At 44.9% G+C, this 19,120-nt stretch overlaps 2 protein-coding genes across 2 annotated transcripts; one reads left to right on the top strand and one right to left on the bottom strand.

The window, feature by feature from the left end:
• Positions 1-2,068: 2,068 nt before the first annotated feature.
• On the bottom strand, positions 2,069-4,192 carry LOC119181048 (2-phosphoxylose phosphatase 1). Its single transcript, XM_037432228.2, has 3 exons — positions 3,969-4,192; positions 3,671-3,835; positions 2,069-3,322 (listed from the first exon to the last, which is right to left on the bottom strand). The coding sequence occupies exons 1-3, from the start codon at positions 4,066-4,068 to the stop codon at positions 2,076-2,078; spliced, it is 1,512 nt and encodes a 503-aa protein (XP_037288125.2). The 5' UTR covers positions 4,069-4,192; the 3' UTR covers positions 2,069-2,075.
• Positions 4,193-4,635: 443 nt separating this feature from the next.
• LOC119181058 (uncharacterized) lies at positions 4,636-17,306 on the top strand. Its single transcript, XM_037432237.2, has 2 exons — positions 4,636-8,175; positions 13,513-17,306. The coding sequence occupies exons 1-2, from the start codon at positions 5,095-5,097 to the stop codon at positions 14,245-14,247; spliced, it is 3,816 nt and encodes a 1,271-aa protein (XP_037288134.2). The 5' UTR covers positions 4,636-5,094; the 3' UTR covers positions 14,248-17,306.
• Positions 17,307-19,120: the final 1,814 nt, after the last annotated feature.

The raw sequence follows: 19,120 nt of genomic DNA, 5'->3' as shown, positions 1-19,120 counted from the left end.
ACCGTGGTCTATCATGCACTGCAATGAACAAACGTGCATCTATGATAACTTATAAGCCAAATAATCAACAGCCCTGCTTGAAGTCTTGACTACAATGGTGACAATGTAAATCTCATCCACAATCAGCCAAATAGCTGGGCTGAACGATCAAGAGGAAAACTGCAGCAAGGGATCACACAGTCCCAGCAACAAGTACCTCAACTGTCGAGCACACACAAGCTGCCGAACCCGTGTCACTTCAGGTGTATGTATATGTATGCACGTAAATGATTAATTATACATATCACAGCATACCGAAATGAGAATCTCACAAAAAGGGCCCGATACCCGCCCGTAGCATACAAGCAATGGCCAACAATGCATGAACACTAAAAAACTAGCAACTATCTTCGTTGCAAACACAAGCTGGTCTCACAGTAAACCTGTAAACAAAATGGCTAGCACTTCAAGTAAGCAAATCAATAAAATCAGAATGAATGTATTATGCCCGACGTAAACAAGAATAACAAAATGATTCCTTATGACTTCTTTCCACAAACATCGGGAATCTCTGGTTAAAGTTCAACATTAAAACTCAGGAGTGCGTCAGCATGCTTGCAGCACCTTTTTAGCGTAAATTGCCGCTGAAACAATGTCAAGCACAGGTATTCACTTGCAAGCTCACACTAAATCTTTGTACTGCTGTAATTAAACTTACGAGTTACATAGTAACAAATTTGCAACAGACAAGCCAAAATTGTAAGCATCAAAATGGGGCACTCGACTCATGTGGTGCAACGCGCATTACAGTGCCACTTTTATGGTAATCTAAAAAATTACCGTAAAATCACGAGAAAGCACTCCCCCTCTATTTTTCAGGAGGTTTGAAATACACACCACAAATCAAGCAAGCGCTACCATTTTCCCTTCCAACAATTTCTTTTGAACCTATTCGCTGCTACAGAATCTCGCAGCAGCGGTTCCCAGGAAACCAAGTTCTTAGAGCCTTTAGATATGTGTATGGTTTCTGAATATTGTGTTTATATAGTGCGGTGCTTCAGGGCTGTATTCTAAGATTCTTCCTCACACATCTTGAATTTTGGTTCGTGGCTTAGTAAGGGCCCTCCTTCTAAATCTTGTCCAAGTTATCTTTCACTGCAGTGCGAGCACACCTGCTTGGCATTTTACACTACGCTGTTTGCAGGCACTAAATTTGACCAGCAATGAATGCATCTATATTGGACTAAATGTATCTGCAAAGCCGTTGTAACCACAATTACTCATCCACATAGTATAGAGAAAACAAGGAACATGATGCCGGTGGATACGCCAGTCCGCAATGCCAAACAGCTACCGCCAAAAATGCCTAAATGCTAAAGGACATCAAAGCAATCGAATGTGATTTTGTTGCAAAAACTTGAAAACAAAAGTGAGAGATGCTTCTCTCTTATTGACCACTGGAGGAGTATACATTGAGAAGCACATTGCTGCAGCGAATGCCTTTAAACTGGGTCTTTCTATTTGAATGTGCTTTAAAATACAATATAGCAAGGGCAGGAGTGAAATTACACAGGATGTACCTAAATCATCACTTTATAATGCAGCGAAAAATGAGAAAGAAAGTGGACTTCTTGGCCAGGGACCGCAATCAAACAGCTTAGGCAGTCATTGTAGCATGCCTTGCTGGCACATTACATTTTTACCATGATAACATAGTTTCATGCTTGGAATGAGTTCAGTAGCTGTTCCTAAATACATTATGTAAAATATATTGTTTTCCAGGATAAGATTCATTTGGCAGGAGCTGGAGTGTGCTAGCGGCCTTCTTTCAAGATGCCATGAGTTTTCTCGAGTGCTGGGCCTCTTTCAGTGAAGTGTCACGCCCATTATCTGGAATCCCCTAATATGTTGTCCGATTTGCATGGCGATGACAAGTTACAGACTTGTAGGCCAAAACAATGATGCCAACTAGATAACATGTGCATCACAAAGCTGGCATGTTCTCTGGCCCAAATGGGTGAGGGCTGCACTTCCTTGGCATATACAGATGCACCACTGCATCTTAAGTGCTTCTCCAATAATTTGGCCATTAATCCTTAGGCAGGACTCGTAGCAGTAGGCGTAGAGTGTGTGCCATCAAGGCCACAAGCTGCTGCGAAGCTTTTAGCCGAGAACAGCTTGAACACGTCTTGCTGCATGAAAGTGGTGAAATTGCCAAACGGACACAGCTCTGTGTCAACGCCAGCACGAATGCTCCTACAAAAGTGTGTGTGACGAGTCACATCCTTGCCATTGTAAAGGACCCTTATAAACCGCTCTTTTCTGGCATTGCTGTATGCTTCAAGTACGATACGAGAGGCGTAGGGGGGAATGGTGCCATCGTCGAAGCCGAGCGTCGATGCTACTGGAATCAGGTTGATGTCGTGGCCAGAGAAGAAAAGGAACTTGGTCTTGGACGTACCATCCATGAAGTCGCGCAGTCCCCGGTGAATTCGAGCCAGCAGGTAGTGTGCCTTGAGAATGCTGCTCCGGCGAAAGGACAAGTCCTGAGACAGCTGTCGGCCCTCCCAGTCCACGTAGGAGATGACGTTGCCAACGTGCTCCATGGTGGCGCAGTGATGGTCGGCACAGGGCAGCGGCTTGCGCTGGCACACGAAGCCCATCAGTCCGTCCATGATTGGCCTCGGCGCAACAAACTCCGAGTTGTTCCCCCCCGGGCTAAGCACCTTGCCAAGCGTGTTCAGCAGCTGCACAACGGCCAGGTGGTTCTTGAGCATGACCTTCGTCTTGCGTGTGAAGAGCCTCTCGTACGTGTTAAGCTGTGGGCAGGCGCAATGCGGCCCCATGCAGAAGTTGATGTCCCGCGAGGGCACCAAGTGGAGCCTGTCAAATGAGAACTTTGGCAGGAAGCCATAGAGGAATGCTAGAGCGCTCTGGTAAGTGCGGGAGAAGACGGTGCTGTACAGCTTGACAGAGCGTGCATCCCAATCGTCAGGCAGGAGCCTCCAAGGACCGGAGTGGTAGGCTTCATGGAGGTTGGCCCCCATGTTGACGTGCTGGACTACACCATCCCAGGTGAGCTGCCCCTCTGCGCATGTGCTCTGGTTAGGGTGTGTCGCAATGGTGGCAAAGATGTTCTTTAGCGGGAGCAAGGGGTGCTTAGTTATGACATTGACGAAGGAATGCAAGGGGCTGTTCCTGCCAACGGAAGGCGAGCTCGTGCTCGGAGGCTGGCGACAGCCGAGAAGGTGATGGTTGCGAACTCGCCGCAGGGGCATGCGCTCTCCATGACGCACCATTATGGCTATGGCTTCCAGTGTGAAATTGCTGCTCAGAACTTTGCCTGCGAAGTAAATCAAACAAAACACGCCACACTATGAACAATTGGCCATCTGAGGAGACGTCGACTTTGGTCAATATTATACCGAAATGGCATTACCATCATGGGCACGAAAGGACGTCAGAACGAAGCTAGCCAAAACCAAAAACTTAAGATGCACTACAACTTTTTTACAAAGATGATGCACGCGCAGTATGTTTGTGACCATCACTAGCGAAATAAACTTAGGAGCTGACGTCACCAACAAAATCATTCTAATTAGGCGCATATGTTAAATGTGCGACGAGGTTTACAACGACGCGAGCACTTCCCTTTAAAAGAATCATTTTAAGTCACTCGTTCGTGACTCACCTTCCTGCCAAAGCGATATACTATTGTACGGATTGCAATACTTCATAGCTTTCGCCTTGGTAAGGCTGTGAGAAAGCTGCATATTGTGTTGTCCCGCATGGTACAGAGCGGCAGTGGTATCCGGATACTTGGACTTGGCGTCGTCGGTACGTCCGATCAGGCATACTGAAAACGCAAGGCAGGAAACAAGCGATCAGCAATCGAAACCAAAACCGCCACGGCGCGGTTTGAGCATCTTCTCACACAGACTGAAACGATGTGCGATAGTAAGTTTCGGCTATCAATAAAAAAAACTCACTCGTTATCGCCATGCCAACGATCCAAATTACGATGAACGACGCGAAGAGCAGCCGCTGCCTCGCTAGAAACTTGGTCACCCATAAAACTAGCGATACCATTTCTCTTAGCTAGCGTCAAATCAGCCTGACACCAACAGCTGTCATAAGCTGACACATGTCTCCGCTATATTGAGGTAAAAAGGACGTAAAGAAACATTGTAAAACGTAAGGAAGGAATAAGAAGCACCGGGATGCTAGCCGCATCGACAGGAAACACAGCGACGTTCGCAGGTGCTTTCAATGTTTTGTCAATACGTCATTTTTGTGACAACACGTCACGTTGACGCCAGATGCGCAAGGTCCCGTTCAGTTTGTTGCGGAAATGAGGAAAACGTGAGTACCCAGTTAGTACGCATAAAGGCGCTACGTTCGTCAATGCCCCATGCGATGCCGATGGCGCTGACAGCGTGTTTGGACAAGTTCCAATCACAATGCTCTCTACGAAAGACCATATCTTCTTTTTTCATAAAATCTACAAAGCTATTGATTCCGTAACGTACATCGGCAGCATGAAAATGCGTTTGTCTTGTTGGTGAATGAGCATCACAGTTTCTCTTTCTTTTTTTTTTTTTCTTCAGTAGTTTTCCCGCGCGCTGGCGAACTGAGCTCTGCCCAAAGATCGTTCCTGCCAGGCCTGCCCTCTACTGCCTGTTTTGGTTGGTTGGCACACCAATGTCCCTTCCATGATGCTGGTGTGTGTGTCGTCCGACTACGAGCACCCCGACTATTCTCTGCTGCTGGTCTAATCCACGAGGCTTTCCGTGCGCATCGATCCTAGTGGCACACGGTAAATTCAACCGCAACCTACCTAGCATTCTGAATGGGCGCTGGCGGTGAGCCCCACTAAACGTTCATTGCTGTACTGGCTTCCCGCATCGTTAGGCTAAAGCTGGCGTGCGTATAAATGCAACCACTGTAACCGCGTTTGTCATCTAGCATCGCAGCCGCTGCCAGAAGATGTAGCAGACGCGCTTTCTCGTCCCCCGAAACGCACCTGTTGGAAACCTTGACTAAATAAATGATGTGTAATCGAATTTGTCGATTGCATTGCCTGTAGAATTTTGTGGTGCAACGTACCCTGCCAACATGGTCTCTGTCTGCGTCGACGTCGATTTGGACATGAAAGCGATGTCTCTCGACTTGGTGTTTCCAGAGGGCGTCGAAAGAGGCGGCAGAATAAATTTGAATTTTTCGAGGAGTGGGCTCGATACACAAGGTCGTGGCGACGGTGTCACGCAGGCTTGCCAACCCGAAGCGGCTTCCTTTGACGCAGCCTACGCGCGCGAGAAAGTTCGGATCTCTTCGGGAGGAAGGCCGAGCTCGTTCTGTTACATCGACGAGCGGCGCGATGGAAATCTCTTCGTCGACGACGGAGCGGTTGTGGAGATTCAGACTGAAGGTTGCGAAATTGAAGTGGAGTCGGAGGTTCCGTCTCCTGCTGCGTCGCCCCTGCCAGACCCGTGTTCACCCGATAGCGACAGTTCGCCCGAACCGGCGACAATTGACGACTGTGCCTCAGCACTCACTATAGACCAAAGAGGGCACCTGACTAGCAGTGTGGAGGAAATTGACCTGACAGGCGACTCAAACGATGCTTCTGAAAATTCTGCAAATGTCACTATTGAAGATCACTCCTACATGGTCGGCCAAGTCAGTGCTACTACCAGTGCTGTCAATTCTAATAATGATGCTTCCACCCGTGGAAATATTGCTGATGCCGTCAAAGCGCTTGCAAATGATGTTTCCACCCGTAGAAATATTGCCAATGCCACGAAAGCGCCTGCGAATACCACAACTGTCATTGCAAGAGCTTCGAACATGTCCCAGAATGTCACCACGAAGCCCGGCCCTGTAGAAAACAGCAGTGCAAGTGCTGCCATCACTCCCAAGGGCAACAGTGGGGCCAAAGCGATGGCGCTCTACTCCTGTTTGTATTGCAAACATATAACACCATGCAAGGAGACTGCAATAGCTCACTGCAAGCTGCATACCTCAAAAAACGATCCTTTGCCACAACGGCCACTATCAGATAAGGCGACAGTTCCAGCATTGAAGGTTTCCAGTCCAGCCTCTCCAGACAAAGTAAAGCCCCAGAGAAACAATACGAAGCCACGTATCGGTAATGTGTTTTCCCTTAATAAGGATAAGTTAGCAGTCATTACAAGGGCTGGTAGCTCGTTAAGCCTGTCTGGCGGTGAGTCTAGCTCAGGAATTAAAGGTTCTATTGAGACAACAGTCTTGCCCACAGTCCTAAACATGCTTGCCTCTATGTCGCCGAATGTCAAGCGCGTTGTCCTTAAAACCGGCCCAGTTCCACTCTCGACCGCCAGTGCTTTTTCTCCGAAAATTATTAAAGCTGGCGTGAAAAAAGCTAATGAGAGCAGCCTAACAGAACTGAAGTCTGTCGTTTCTCCTTCTACACCAAAGCCACTGTCAACGACACCAGGGAAGGGTCTCAAACCCATTGTACTGGCAAATTCACCAAAAGAATCAAAAGACACGCCCACCAAGCCTCCTGCTAATACAAAGATTGTGTTTAAGTGCTTTAAGTGTTCTCACGTTACTTTTGATAAGCTCGTAGCCCTGAAGCATCTCCAAGAGCATACAGCTGCGGCACAAGAAAAACAAGCGGACAAAGAAAGCCAGTTAAGTGATGCATCTGTTCCGGGCACACCTCCCGTCCTGGCTGGGTCAGAGGCTTCAAAGCGCCCCCTACCTCTGACTGGATCACAGCTGAAACCCCTTGTTCAAGAGGTTGGCCGTCTCTCCAAGTCCACAGATTCAATTAAATACTTTGCATGTACCAAATGCAGAAAAGTTTACACGAAGAGGTCAGGCTTGAATAACCACATGATGAAGCACACTGGAGAGAGAAAGTTCCGCTGCCAGATATGCGACAGGAGCTTTCAGTTCAAGTCGGTGCTGCAGGTGCACATGAAGGTGCACAACCGCATCAATCCACACAAGTGTGCTAAATGCAAGAAAAGCTTTGCCACAGAAATGGCTTTGCAAAATCACGAGAAGAAATCGCATGGTGATCCAGTGATCTGCCACCTCTGTAACATGCCATTTGTACGGCAACACAACCTAGTGGTGCACATGATGCAGAAGCACGGACAGACTGCTCAGCATCGTTGCAGCAACTGCCGAAAGCCCTTTTTCACCGAGGAAGACCTCGCAGCTCACAAGGACGTGTGTAAGGGAGATGCATACCGTGACTGCAGCAACTGCAGCTTCAAGGGTACTACCTACAAGGAGCTCTGCGAGCACGTAGTGCAGTGCCACCCGGATGTGCCGCAGTTCAAGTGCGAGACGTGCGGCTTGATTTCAGTCCACAAGGTACGGCATCGGGCTCACATTCGAACGCACCAGCCCGGTTACCGGCATAAGAAGGCGAAACATACCTACAAGTGTCCGCAGTGCGGGAAGGAAATGCGAAGCCAGTCAGGCCTGCAGTCCCACCTCAGTTCCCACAACAACATACGACCATTTTCGTGTCCAACATGTGGTTGCAGCTTCTCCTCTAAGGGCAGCCTCAGAGCTCATCGCCTCAATGTCCATGCCTCTACCACATTCAGCTGCGAGCAGTGTCCACTTACCTGCAAGTCCATGTTCGCACTTCGCAAGCATAAGAGCCTTATTCACGGACAAACCATCAACTTTCAGTGTGACCACTGCAAGAAACGCTTCACCAGCGAGCGCAAGAAGCAGCTGCACACAGCCGTGGTGCATATGGGGGACAAGACTTGCCTCGAGAATGGTGAGAACCCCTTCCCCATGCTCAAAGTGTACCGTTGCACTGAGACGGACTGTGAGTTTTCCACCTTCAGCCTGTACCGGAGCAAGGCCCACGCCATAACCCACACGGGAGTCATGCCTTTCCAATGCTCGCAGTGTGATAAGGCATTTGTCGTCCAAGATGAGCTCAAGAGGCACATCACTCTGCAGCACAATAAGGGCAAACAAAAGCCTTGTCCTCGCTGTGGGCGGGTCTTTGTGTCAGACACCCGCTACGAGTGGCACCTCCGCCTGCACGAGAACAATCAGGGCTTCCAGTGCAGCAAGTGCCCCTACCTGTACGAGTCCAAGGCCTACCTGGAGCACCACCAACAGAAGCATGCTGAGGAGAGCCTGTCTGTGTGCGAAGTATGCAGCAAGACTTTCAAGGTGAGTCTAATTATAGCTTTATAACAGCAGCAAGGCGATGTCAGGAGGTCTGTTTTCAGCCGGGTGATTTCAAGTGCGCCAATGCCGTGCGACTTCTGAAACGTGATGTTATTTCAAAGAAAGCATTTTCTTGGCACGAAAATAGTACAATGATGAGGTTTCTGGATCACTATCTCATAATTCAACATCGAGTTAGAGGAACACTGATTTCAAATAACAATTCATGTCAGAGTGAAAGCTCAATGTATGACAATAATCTAACATATAAAACGACAATATTATCAACATCAGTGCCCTACTTACCGGGAAATTAAAGTATATGCACAAGAATATATGCGCCGCAGTAGGGCATTCTCAAAATGATCCCAATGAGGTCAGACGAACCACATACAATTAATCACTAGTAATCGATCTAGCTGTACTAAATAAAGAACCTTCCATGCATCAAGAAATGCAATAAAATGCTGCTTGTTTGTTTCTGTTTGATTCGTGGAAAAAAAAGAACCGCCGGACCGGTTAGGTTATGTTAGGTTAGGTTAGGGAAATGGCACGAGTGGTTCAAAAATTCGATTTTCGTGTGGTTAAGCTAGACAGGTCGTGCCACCTATCAGGGCCCTGTTGAACCAAGCATGTCTGCTATCTCGGAGCAAATGGCAGGAAATTTTTCAATGGCCATTGTTGCTGCTGTGGTTCCCACTGCTTTCGTTCTGCTGTTACTATTGCCAGCAGCTGCACAATAAAGCTGCACAACGTTGTGAACGGCAACAGTGATGTGAGATGTTCTGCTGCTAGAGGCGGGTAATTTGAAGTGCGCTAGCCCAATGCGGACCAGCCCTTTCTTGGCACAAAAATAACACTGCGAAGTTTCTGGACTGCTATTTCAACGATTGTCGCCTTAATAGTTGCCTTTTGTGTGCCTTTAATATTTGCTTTTAGTATCGTTTAAGGAGTTCTTGGATACGATATGCAAATGTGTGGAGTAAGAACACAGTTACGAATAGTTACGACAAATGCTCATATGTAACAATTGTGCAGGGGAAGTTATTCGTGCTAATCGTAAGAACAATATCTGGGACATTTTATTCATAATAAGCTTGCTATTATGCTTATACAACATGCTATGGGTAATGCAGTTGCATACCTTCCAGGCCCGCAGCTCCCTTTTTGTGCTCAAGTTAAGACTGCAAAAGGCATACAGCCAGCAAACAGAGTCTTTAGTATTCCTGGGTGCTATATTTTCGTAAATTCCAACAGATGTGAAAATCGTGTGAAGCGCGCCGCAGCCAGAACAGCCGTGCCCCATACACTTGGGTCAGGTGTGTCATCGCAGCAGCGTACAATCGGGAAAAGCGTTGTCGAAGGCAGCCTTTCGTTCACAGCTGCTTTAATGAATCGCAGAAAGAAACACATGCTCCATGACCGAGTGACACTTTTAGTTCACGTATCACGAAATGCTTTTCGACGTGTCTGGACTACTTCAGTTATATCAGCACTGGCAACTGTAAAAAATTTTTTGTATGTGACAATGCTATCCGCAACAATAGTGTGCTCTGAGGTAAACGTGCTTGCTGTGTCTCATCACAAAGCTTGTTCCAGAAAATGCGGTGCGGCACGTTACAAAGACAAACGCTCAGCAAACCTAATTATTTTTGCTGGGTAAGCTGCTTTACAACACAACCCATGAACCAACCGGCGTCAATGACATGCCCTCGCATTTTACGGCTGCAGCTCATTTCTTGCACAGGTCTTCTGAAATGGAAAACTGGAGAAGAAAAAGAAAAGGCTTATTACATCTTCCTTATGTCTTCCCATGCAAGTAGCCTCGACTACTTGCCAGTGCGGCGTTTTTTTTTTTTGCTTTTTTTACAATGGCAAACAGTGCGCATGCCAACAAAAACACAGCAGCAACTGTGGTAGGTGCAGCGGCTTTTGCCTGCTGTATGAAACTAAATGTCTGATGACAGGGCCACTGTATTTTCATGACTTATGTCAGATGAAATTTGTCTAAAGCTGAATCAAGAACGTCCAGTATGTCAACAATAGCTACTCATTCAACGTAGCACGCCTAAGCGTGGGAAAGCACATCCCATTAAAGAGGCCCTCCAACACTATTGAAGCACCTATTTCTTTATTTGTGGTTTGCATAGACCGATAGGTGGAGGTAATTTTAGCATAGGTCACAACGTCAATATCAAATGATTTAGTATTTTAATCACGCAATAAAGCCACTATATCGCTGCCGAGCGCATCACCACATAGTAGCGCTCGTGAGAATTTTGCGAGCTGAAATGGCACCGGGAGATTGCCACCATATGATTGGATGATTGTAACGTTAGAAGTTATCCTTGTGTAGGATCAAAACTGTGTTTACTAATCTTTTTAATTTTTCGTCTCGCTGCTTTTTCATCGAACCCTGAACAGAAACGGTGCCAACAAAAAAAGATCACTGCAACTACAAAGCACGACAGAGACGCTGGCTATCATTTCACCACTGTATCTTTGGCTTGCCCGGGTCGGATGTCCATACGAAGGACCTCTCTCTCTCTTTCTTCCCTCTTCTTGCTTTTTGGAGTTTGTCAGCTGTCTCTTTACACATGTGCGCTGCTGAAAGAGTGCAGTGCACCATTGTTGTTCATCCGGCAGCTCAACAAACAACGTGCGAAGGGTCAACTGTACTTCAATGTTCTCGGATGTTCCATGAGTTCCTTTCTCAGAATAAGAGGAGGGAGTGACTCGGAATCTTGCAAAAAACAGCAGAAAGTACCTCGCTTCGACATAGTAGCTCCCGCACACGTTCTGGCAAGCCAGGCATCAGGCACTACACTTGTTACTGTGGCAAAAAGGCTTTAAAACAAAAAATATATAAAAAAACAAGCAACAATGATGTGTGAGCTTCCCCTATGTATGTGCTTCCAGCTTATTTCATTGGGGAAGCCTTCAGACGTCACGGGCGAGTGAAGTGTGGTCAAATGACCCCGCGAAAGTAGAGTTGAGAATTGGCATTTTTTTCTTTTATATTGAATTTTTCAAGTCGTATAACTTCAGACAGCATGCCATTATCACTTTCGTTTTTGCTGAATTAGTGTGTCTGTACTTAAGTTTACACAACCCATGAATAAAACATCAGGGCTTGAATAGAGTTCGAGGGAAAGGGGCCCTGTGACACAAATTAAGCTTGTTGTTTTCATCGCTTCTTGCCGAACTACAGAATGCATCCGATATCGTTGCATGAGTGGCAATGGCAAAACATAAGCTGCTATAATTTTGTTTTTGTGGAGACACCACATTGTTTTTAGACTACAGTGACACACAGCGGCTATTTTTGTGATCAGAAATGACGCTTCACCACGTGGGAGTGATGACATAGGCCGTGCGCTTTGATTGGTTTCAAGTGACAAGTCGCGCATAATGCTCGTATGGTGCCACGTGGGTGTGGGCTAAAAATTATAAAGGCAGTACTTATAATTTCTCAAATAGAAAAATATTTCTGTTCCTAAATGTGAAAATGTGAAAACAATTACAAAACGACGCTAGGAGCACGGCACAATGGCCACCACAAAATGAGCCATCTGGTACGTCTTTGTAGGAGGCACATGGCGATATAAGCAGCCTTTAATGTCAGTAAGAGAATGATGTGCAAAAGGGAATTTTTCTTCTCATCGTCTGCTCGGGTGTTGAAGTTTGAAGGCTAATAACTTCCATTTCGGTGTACTGATTTTGATAGTTCCTTTTGCGCTCGTCTCAGTATTCGGCACTATACGAATTCCAGTGCATGCAGACGAAAAAATGATGAGGGATCTTTAATAAGCACGCCGCTTTGTAGCACTTCGGCAATCTACAGCACTATGCATCTGTTTGCTGGGTATTTCTGACGGTCGTGCACTGCTTAGCCAGTTACAGGGCAACCACTGGCTTAGTGAGGACAGCCAGCTTAATGAGCAGTGTTCGCACAGAGATGCTTTTTCGGCCGTGCAGAGGAATTCTGTTTAAAAACTAGATCATTTCCAGCTTAGGAGGCTGTTTTGGTCTGCGATACATGAGAGCACGAAAAAAATTCGAGGGGGGGGGGGGGGGCTGTTGTTCAATTAGCCCTGCTGTGACTACACCTTTGGTTCCCGTTTCGTCTGCGAACGCATCGTCGTATTTAGTTCTTGTATCCTATTGAGTTATCTGCTATATTAACTCAACATATTGAATATTGTAAATGCTTAGCACAACTTGGTAATCCCTCTAAACACTCTCACGTTCATACATGCTTTTTCTCAAATAAAGCACGCTCCACACAGCGTGTTTCGAGTGCTGTGATGGATTACCAAGTTGGTGCTAAGTACCTACATTATAACAAGTTGCTATAGCCCAACAACAGTTTTAATATGTTCAATAAAACCAGCCCATAGGCCGGCACTGTTGTCATTCTCTCTCTCTTTGTACCTGTCTTAGTAGGCGCTCAAGGTTTTTAAGATGTAGGATAAAGGTGTCGTCCATTAATTGAGTAGCAATTTCAATTTGTAGTTGAGCCTACCACCTGTGAACTTTTGTTGCCTATGAGTACGCAGTGTTGTTGGTTGAGATTGCTCATTCCAGTGGGAAGCATCTCTGTAATCAATATGTTTAGGATGATGTAGTCTTAGGAGGCCAAGAAAAATTCTGCAGTCTTTATGGATAGTTCAGATAGATGGAAACAATACGCAGATGAAAAACCAAATTTCTGCTTGTCAGAACCAATCCACGCCCTCCGCTCAGAACACGCAATACACTGCCAATTGTGCTTTACCATCCGATTTCTCGATCATTTATGTAAGTGTAGTCCTGGAAGTTTCGGACTGTACCATTCATGGCCGTGGTAACGTGTGCAACGCTCTCTAGCTTGACGGCATCCCGTATGTGAGACTTTTGCGAAGCGTATCTCACTGGTATTCGTATGTTCATGGTGTCACCAGGGCTTTGCAGCAACGTCGCGGTATACAGCAGCGTAAGAACAGGCACTTGCTTCAACCTACAGAACATATTCAACATGGAAGCTTCAGCTATACAAAATCATGTACAGTAGAGACTTGAGATTGTCCACGTGTCTTTCACAAATGAGGGGTAGCATCCAAACTTCTACGGAGGCAAAAACAACAGCACCGCATCGCGATGCTGCCTTTGTCTTTGATCCGCATTTTCTCGTGTGCATTGCTGTTTGTAGATGAATTTTCATAACAGGGACAGAAAGTGTATGTGAAACAGCATTGAGTGAAGGTTTCGTTTTTCGATGGTTGAGCTATTGGGAAGACATTAGACCCCAATAGCTGATTCTTTTCCCCATGTTTTTAAGCTGCTTTTTTTTTTTCGCAGACTGTGCGAGCTATGGGCATCCACGTGACTCACATGCACCCCGAGGTGGCCAAGACTCCCTCACTCCAAGTGCTGCGCTCGCTGCGTCACCCACACAGCTGTGACCAGTGCCCCGTTCGTTTCAAGACTCCCAACGAGCTGCGAGCGCACAAACTGAGCCGGCACTCCGGCGCCGCAGGCAAGCGACTCATGAATGCCGAGAAGAACTTTGAGTGCCACTTCTGCGGCAAGGCGTTCAAGCACAACTGCACACTGCAGACACATCTTCGCACCCACACAGGTGAGAGGCCTTTCGGATGCCCCCACTGCACCAAGGCCTTCAACATCCACCAGACGCTGAAGGACCACATCGTCAGCGTACACACCAAGGAGTTCAAGCTGCACTGTCTACTGTGTGGCAAGGGTGTTGTGAACAACACGAAACTGAAGCAGCACCTTCAGCACGCACACAAGGCCGACCCTAACCCTTCCTTGCCCCTTGCCGCCCGCGGCAAGGCCTCGAGAGTAGACAAGCCAAAGGCACCTCGAGCGCCCAAGAGGGTGGAGCAGCCGCATTTTCAACCGCACTTGCAGCAACACCTGCAGCCGCAGCAGCTTCATTTGGCACCGATTGTGTTCGTGGAAGACCAAAATGCCGAAATTGGGGAAGTGTACATGGAGCAGGAGGTTGTTACAGCCACGGAAACGGGCATGGTTGTGGAGGACCCCATCAAGCTGCTCACATCCTTCTTTTGAGCAACATGCATTTGTGGATACATTGATTGCATTGGGGCCCTTTTCTGCAGACTCCACCTACCCCCATCAGATTGTTCAAAAACCTTCTTTTGTATGTTGTGTAGCTTTCGGAGACACCTCATAAAAGCTTTTTAGGTACTGCAAAAGCTGATCACTTAGTCGAAACAATGTGCGCTGTTTTGAGAAAACACTGTTGAAGTGCCTCCTTCATTTCTTTTTAATAGAAACTGTGGACTTCTGCTCAGCTGCAAGAATATGCTTGTGCAGTTATGTATGCTGTGTTTGTACAGTGTAATACTACTATATGGCATGCTTTGCTGGACTGCAAGTGAAATTGTACATACGTTTGGATGGTCATTGAATGCTTTGAGGTACAGCACAACTCCTTAATTTGTTGCACTCAGAAAGAAAAACTGTAGTTTTTATTAGCTGTGTGAACACTTTTCTGTCACCAGCATACCTTTATTACGTCTCCCATCTCATGGCTACTCTGTGCTCCCTTGGGTTTCTTTTTGACTGTCTAGCAAAAATGACAAAATCAACACAGTCCAATATGTCCACTTTAGATTTTCTAGCAATGTTTGTTTATAGAGTGTGATACTGCCTGTTATTGGTATCAGCATTCTGGCATAAATCATAAATGGCATATAGCATAATTGGCAAACTATGGAATAGATCATAAATGTTTCCTTTCTTTGAAACTAACGAAACATGTATGATCTGTATTCTTTCAAAATGTACTCTCACGAAAATCTTCTCTTGGTAGGCATCATAAGTTTGGCTTATCTTCTGTAAATAACTTTACCTTGCTATTGGCAACTAACTGGTAAAGCGTTGAGAAAAACATCAAGGAGTTAAAATGCGTACACACGCATATGTACTACCCAAGCCACGCATGCACTTGACCCTCCCAAGTGGCATTAGATGCATGTTGGGCTCGTAACTAACTTCAGTGACTTTGAGCTGCTGTGATAAAGGTAGAATCAGAACTGCTGTTTCCCATCCATGCCCTCTTGCTATAAAAAATTTGTCAGTCTAGAGAAACTTGGAAAATACATTAACATAACACATGAACTGTAGTTATATAAGGAGTGTGCTAGCCTATGTTATTCTTTTAATAGCATAGGAAGTGGAAATTTTTTTCTTGGATGTGTGTGTGACACCTGAAAAAAAAAGACGCTTGCCACTGCGAGCCTATAATGTCTTTCTAATGGCTTGTAAGTTTTACATCTTCGCTAACTCAAAGTTATTCTTTTTTTTTTTCTCCTGTGTACTGCAAACTTGTTCATGTGTCGATGTATTTCAATATGCTTTTGATCTTTTGACATGGAGAAGATTTTTTAGACCTTAGACTGCAACAGCTGTGTTTGTTCTCCAATCTGAGCGTGTGGACAGTCTTTTTTTTTTATTTATTCAAATCACATACTTTTCGCAAACATGGTTACATTACTTAGAAACACTTGATGTACGAGCTCCTTGCAAATAAATTTTCTATAGACAGTTACAAAGGTATTTTCGCTTTGACTTAGGACATTGATTCAATAAGATTATATATTTATAAGTGTATGTCATTTGCTTCATTTCTTATAAATGCTGGTTTGTGACCTCTTGTCTTATACTAATGCTTTGCAATGAATAGTTGCATTTCTTAGCACTATGCAGGTATAATGTGTGCTCAAACACTTGTTAGTCATTTGTTACTGTGATCGTTGAGCACAATATAGTTGAGCCTGTCTACCTCATGCGCAGGCACAATATATTGGTGAAAATAATTCTTGGCAAAAAGTTGCGATAACTACTTTGAAAGAAAGAAAAAAAAAATGTTTTATATACAAGAAGTAGCTGCGCTCTGGTCTGCTAATCTGCACTTAGGTATAGAAAAAGATGGTCAAGATACTATACCATAAATAAAGAAGCAGGAGTTTAAGTAAAGTGGAGTTAAATTGATCTTACTTATTTCCATAGTCGTGAGCCTCAGAAGAATTATAGTGGGAATAGTTGGTCTCAAGCTGCTTGCTTCGTAACTGGGTAGGGCAATAGTAAAAGTATAAAGCTAATTCTACGTTTTAGGTGCTCTTAGAACGAAGGCACTGGTAAAACCTGATGAAACATCAACTGTGAATGGATGATCTGTATGAGATCACATGCTGGGTATTGAAATATAGTTGACGTTTTGTGTTGTTACGATGCACTAGAGGAGTGTGAGAACTTAGGCAGCTTAAAACGGGTGGCTCAGCTCTACACCAGGGTTGCCACTGACATTTGAGTAAAATTCTTCAAATGACGAGCCAAATGTGGCCAAAAATCGAAATTTTTCTTCAAATCTTCCCAAAGAAGTTGCCACTCTGAATATGTGTTGCGTGTCTCATAATGGAAATTCCTAATTATTTGTAGTCCCGTGGAGGACGGTACCATCCATAAACCACAAATCATATTCACGTTTTTCAATGTGAGTCACATCACCCGCTTCACCATGAAAGCACTGAAAAAGGGCATGCATACACTAGTAGCGTCCCTGAATGCTAGTGCCTCAAGACAAAAGTTTGTGAGGGTTTCCATTGTGGCGAATACGGGATGAAGCAGTCGCTACAACAAGAAAGATATGGCATGCGTAGCCTTCTTGCAGGTTTGTAGAATTTCATTGCAGTGGAATTCTGTGTCCTATGATGAAACAATCTAATTACACAGCAACGGAAATAAATTCGATCGACAGTACTGGGTAACCATCGCAATGCCCGTACTACGCTTATCGTGTCGTCATGCTTACGCTATACATTTGCCTCACTGCAGTTTTTCAATGGTTGCCCAAAGAATGTCGACTTCTTGGCCCACCTCAAGAGTATGTTAATAACAAATTTAAACTCTACATACCAAATTAGGGAGTACTACCGGACTGAAGAAGTCAACAAGCTATTCATGACGGTTGGAGCTGTGGTCGTAACACGCGGCCTAACCATCACCTAGGTACTTCAGAAGCGAAACTTTGGAAAAGCTTAAAGCTCCTAATTCACCTAAAACATGTAGCATAACACCACCGCCTTGCGGCACGCCAAGCAGTACATGGCCTAAATTTGGCTGGGCGGTTGCTGGCAGATGCACCAGTGCCTCCAGGATCTAGGTGAATTAGGAAATACACACAATAAATGTGACAGACTTACTCAATTGCATATAAAGTGCGCCTTCTACTGGTGAGTCTAAAACTACGAAAAATAGAAAAAAATGTCGCCCATTCATCTTGAGGACACTGAGTAAAGAATGCATAACTCAGTGGAGACATAAGCCGAAAATCTTCAAAAGTTTGCCACCTCACCATTCATAATTTTAGGTTGCCACAAGCCTCTAGAATTTGCCAATGTGGCGAAAAGTAGCCACTAGCGGCAACGATGCTCTACACTAACTCTGGTGTATCTGGCAGGATTTTCTTCTGTACGAAATCGCGCATATGCATCGATCAGGTATGGTAGCCAAGGCATGGTTTGGGAAGTTGTTACAATTTGTGTGTACATGCATGCATGCAAACGCACAAACAATTATAAAGCAGAGCACCCCCCCCCTCCCCTCCAGAGGAAAAAGAAAAGCTGTCTATGCCAATCCCCTTAAGCCATGGGTGCGAGCCATAATTTCATGGAAACAAAGAAAGAAACAAACAAGCTCCTCGCATGTGTATTAATGTTTATGCCTTATTAAAGGTTTAGTAAACTATAAATTTTACCAATGGACAGTTTGCGTCAACAGAGAACAGCCATTGCCATTAATAATATCATAACGTATAACCATCCTGTTCATTCGTCCATTCTTTGCTCCTCATCCCGCCCTACGAGGAATACTGCTGCAGGTAATTTTAACCTTCCTCCCACGAACAACGTCTATGAAGAACGGCGTCTGCAGAAGAAGTGCAGTTCGTCGGTACCAAAATCTAAAATAGATTGCCCCAGGATATAAAATCGGCTGTTAACTTTCCTCTAAAAATAAAAAAAAACACTTCCTTGCAATCCTCAATGTGTCTCTGTAACCCCCTTAATAGTAACAAAATCGTTCACTCCTTGTATATAAGTACCACTACGTCCAGTGAAAGTTTACTGCATAGTTGTTATAACTCATTGCCTTTCTTTTGTTTGTGTATAAAAATTACATGTTTCTGTTATCTTACCAAAGTTCGGGTATCTGAATATATATGTATGTACAATGCCTAACCTTCTTTACTATATCCGCAATGTTTATCATCTTGTATCCAGGTTCAATGCCTTGTTCTATTGTTTTGCTACATGTGCTATTGTTGCCTTGTGCTATCGTTTGAATACTGTGCCATTTTGTATTGCATCGTTGGACCCTATTCTAGCCTTTGGCTATGAGTCCAAACAGTTTTTTGATCTATCATGTTGGAATTGAAAATAAAGTGAAAGTGAAATGAAATGAAAGCTTTGAAGAATCAATTCTACATTATCATCACGTAAAAGGTGCTATAAGTGAAGCGCACATTTGGGATTGTTGACAATGCTGCCATGCATCATCAGTAAATGTTCTTAGTGACGTCAGAGTGAAGGTGCTTGTAAGAGGACACACGAGGCTTTTGAGGGTGTACGAAAAAAAAAAATGTCATGGAGACAAGACATGAAATGTGCATGTATTTTCACTCCGTGTTGTTAGCCTTGTAAACTATTGGCAGCAACAAGAGAAATTAGAAGCAATAATAACTAAGGTGTATGAATAGTGAAATTTGGAACCTAATTGAGTACGAATTGTATATTGATGACACTAAATCGAATACGAATAGCAATTGAGTACTGTTCGAACAGCTTTCATATGGTAAGTAGACCACTTTCAGTACAGTCTTACAGCACCACTACATTTTATTTGCAGCAAATATTCGCAC

Source organism: Rhipicephalus microplus, chromosome 3 (genome assembly GCF_043290135.1).
Source record: "Rhipicephalus microplus isolate Deutch F79 chromosome 3, USDA_Rmic, whole genome shotgun sequence".
Taxonomy (NCBI): Eukaryota; Metazoa; Arthropoda; class Arachnida; order Ixodida; family Ixodidae; genus Rhipicephalus; species Rhipicephalus microplus.
This window is presented reverse-complemented; position numbering and strand designations above follow the sequence as displayed.

Bases quoted from the DNA above. Each gene is read 5' to 3' on its own strand.
- LOC119181048 (XM_037432228.2), bottom strand. From the start codon at position 4,068: ATGGTATCGCTAGTTTTATGGGTGACCAAGTTTCTAGCGAGGCAGCGG. The intron at 3,836-3,968 runs GTGAGTTTTTTT...TTGCGTTTTCAG, and splicing joins CGTTGGCATGGCGATAACGA to TATGCCTGATCGGACGTACC. The intron at 3,323-3,670 runs GTGAGTCACGAA...TTTACTTCGCAG, and splicing joins TATATCGCTTTGGCAGGAAG to GCAAAGTTCTGAGCAGCAAT.
- LOC119181058 (XM_037432237.2), top strand. From the start codon at position 5,095: ATGGTCTCTGTCTGCGTCGACGTCGATTTGGACATGAAAGCGATGTCT. The intron at 8,176-13,512 runs GTGAGTCTAATT...TTTTTTTCGCAG, and splicing joins TATGCAGCAAGACTTTCAAG to ACTGTGCGAGCTATGGGCAT.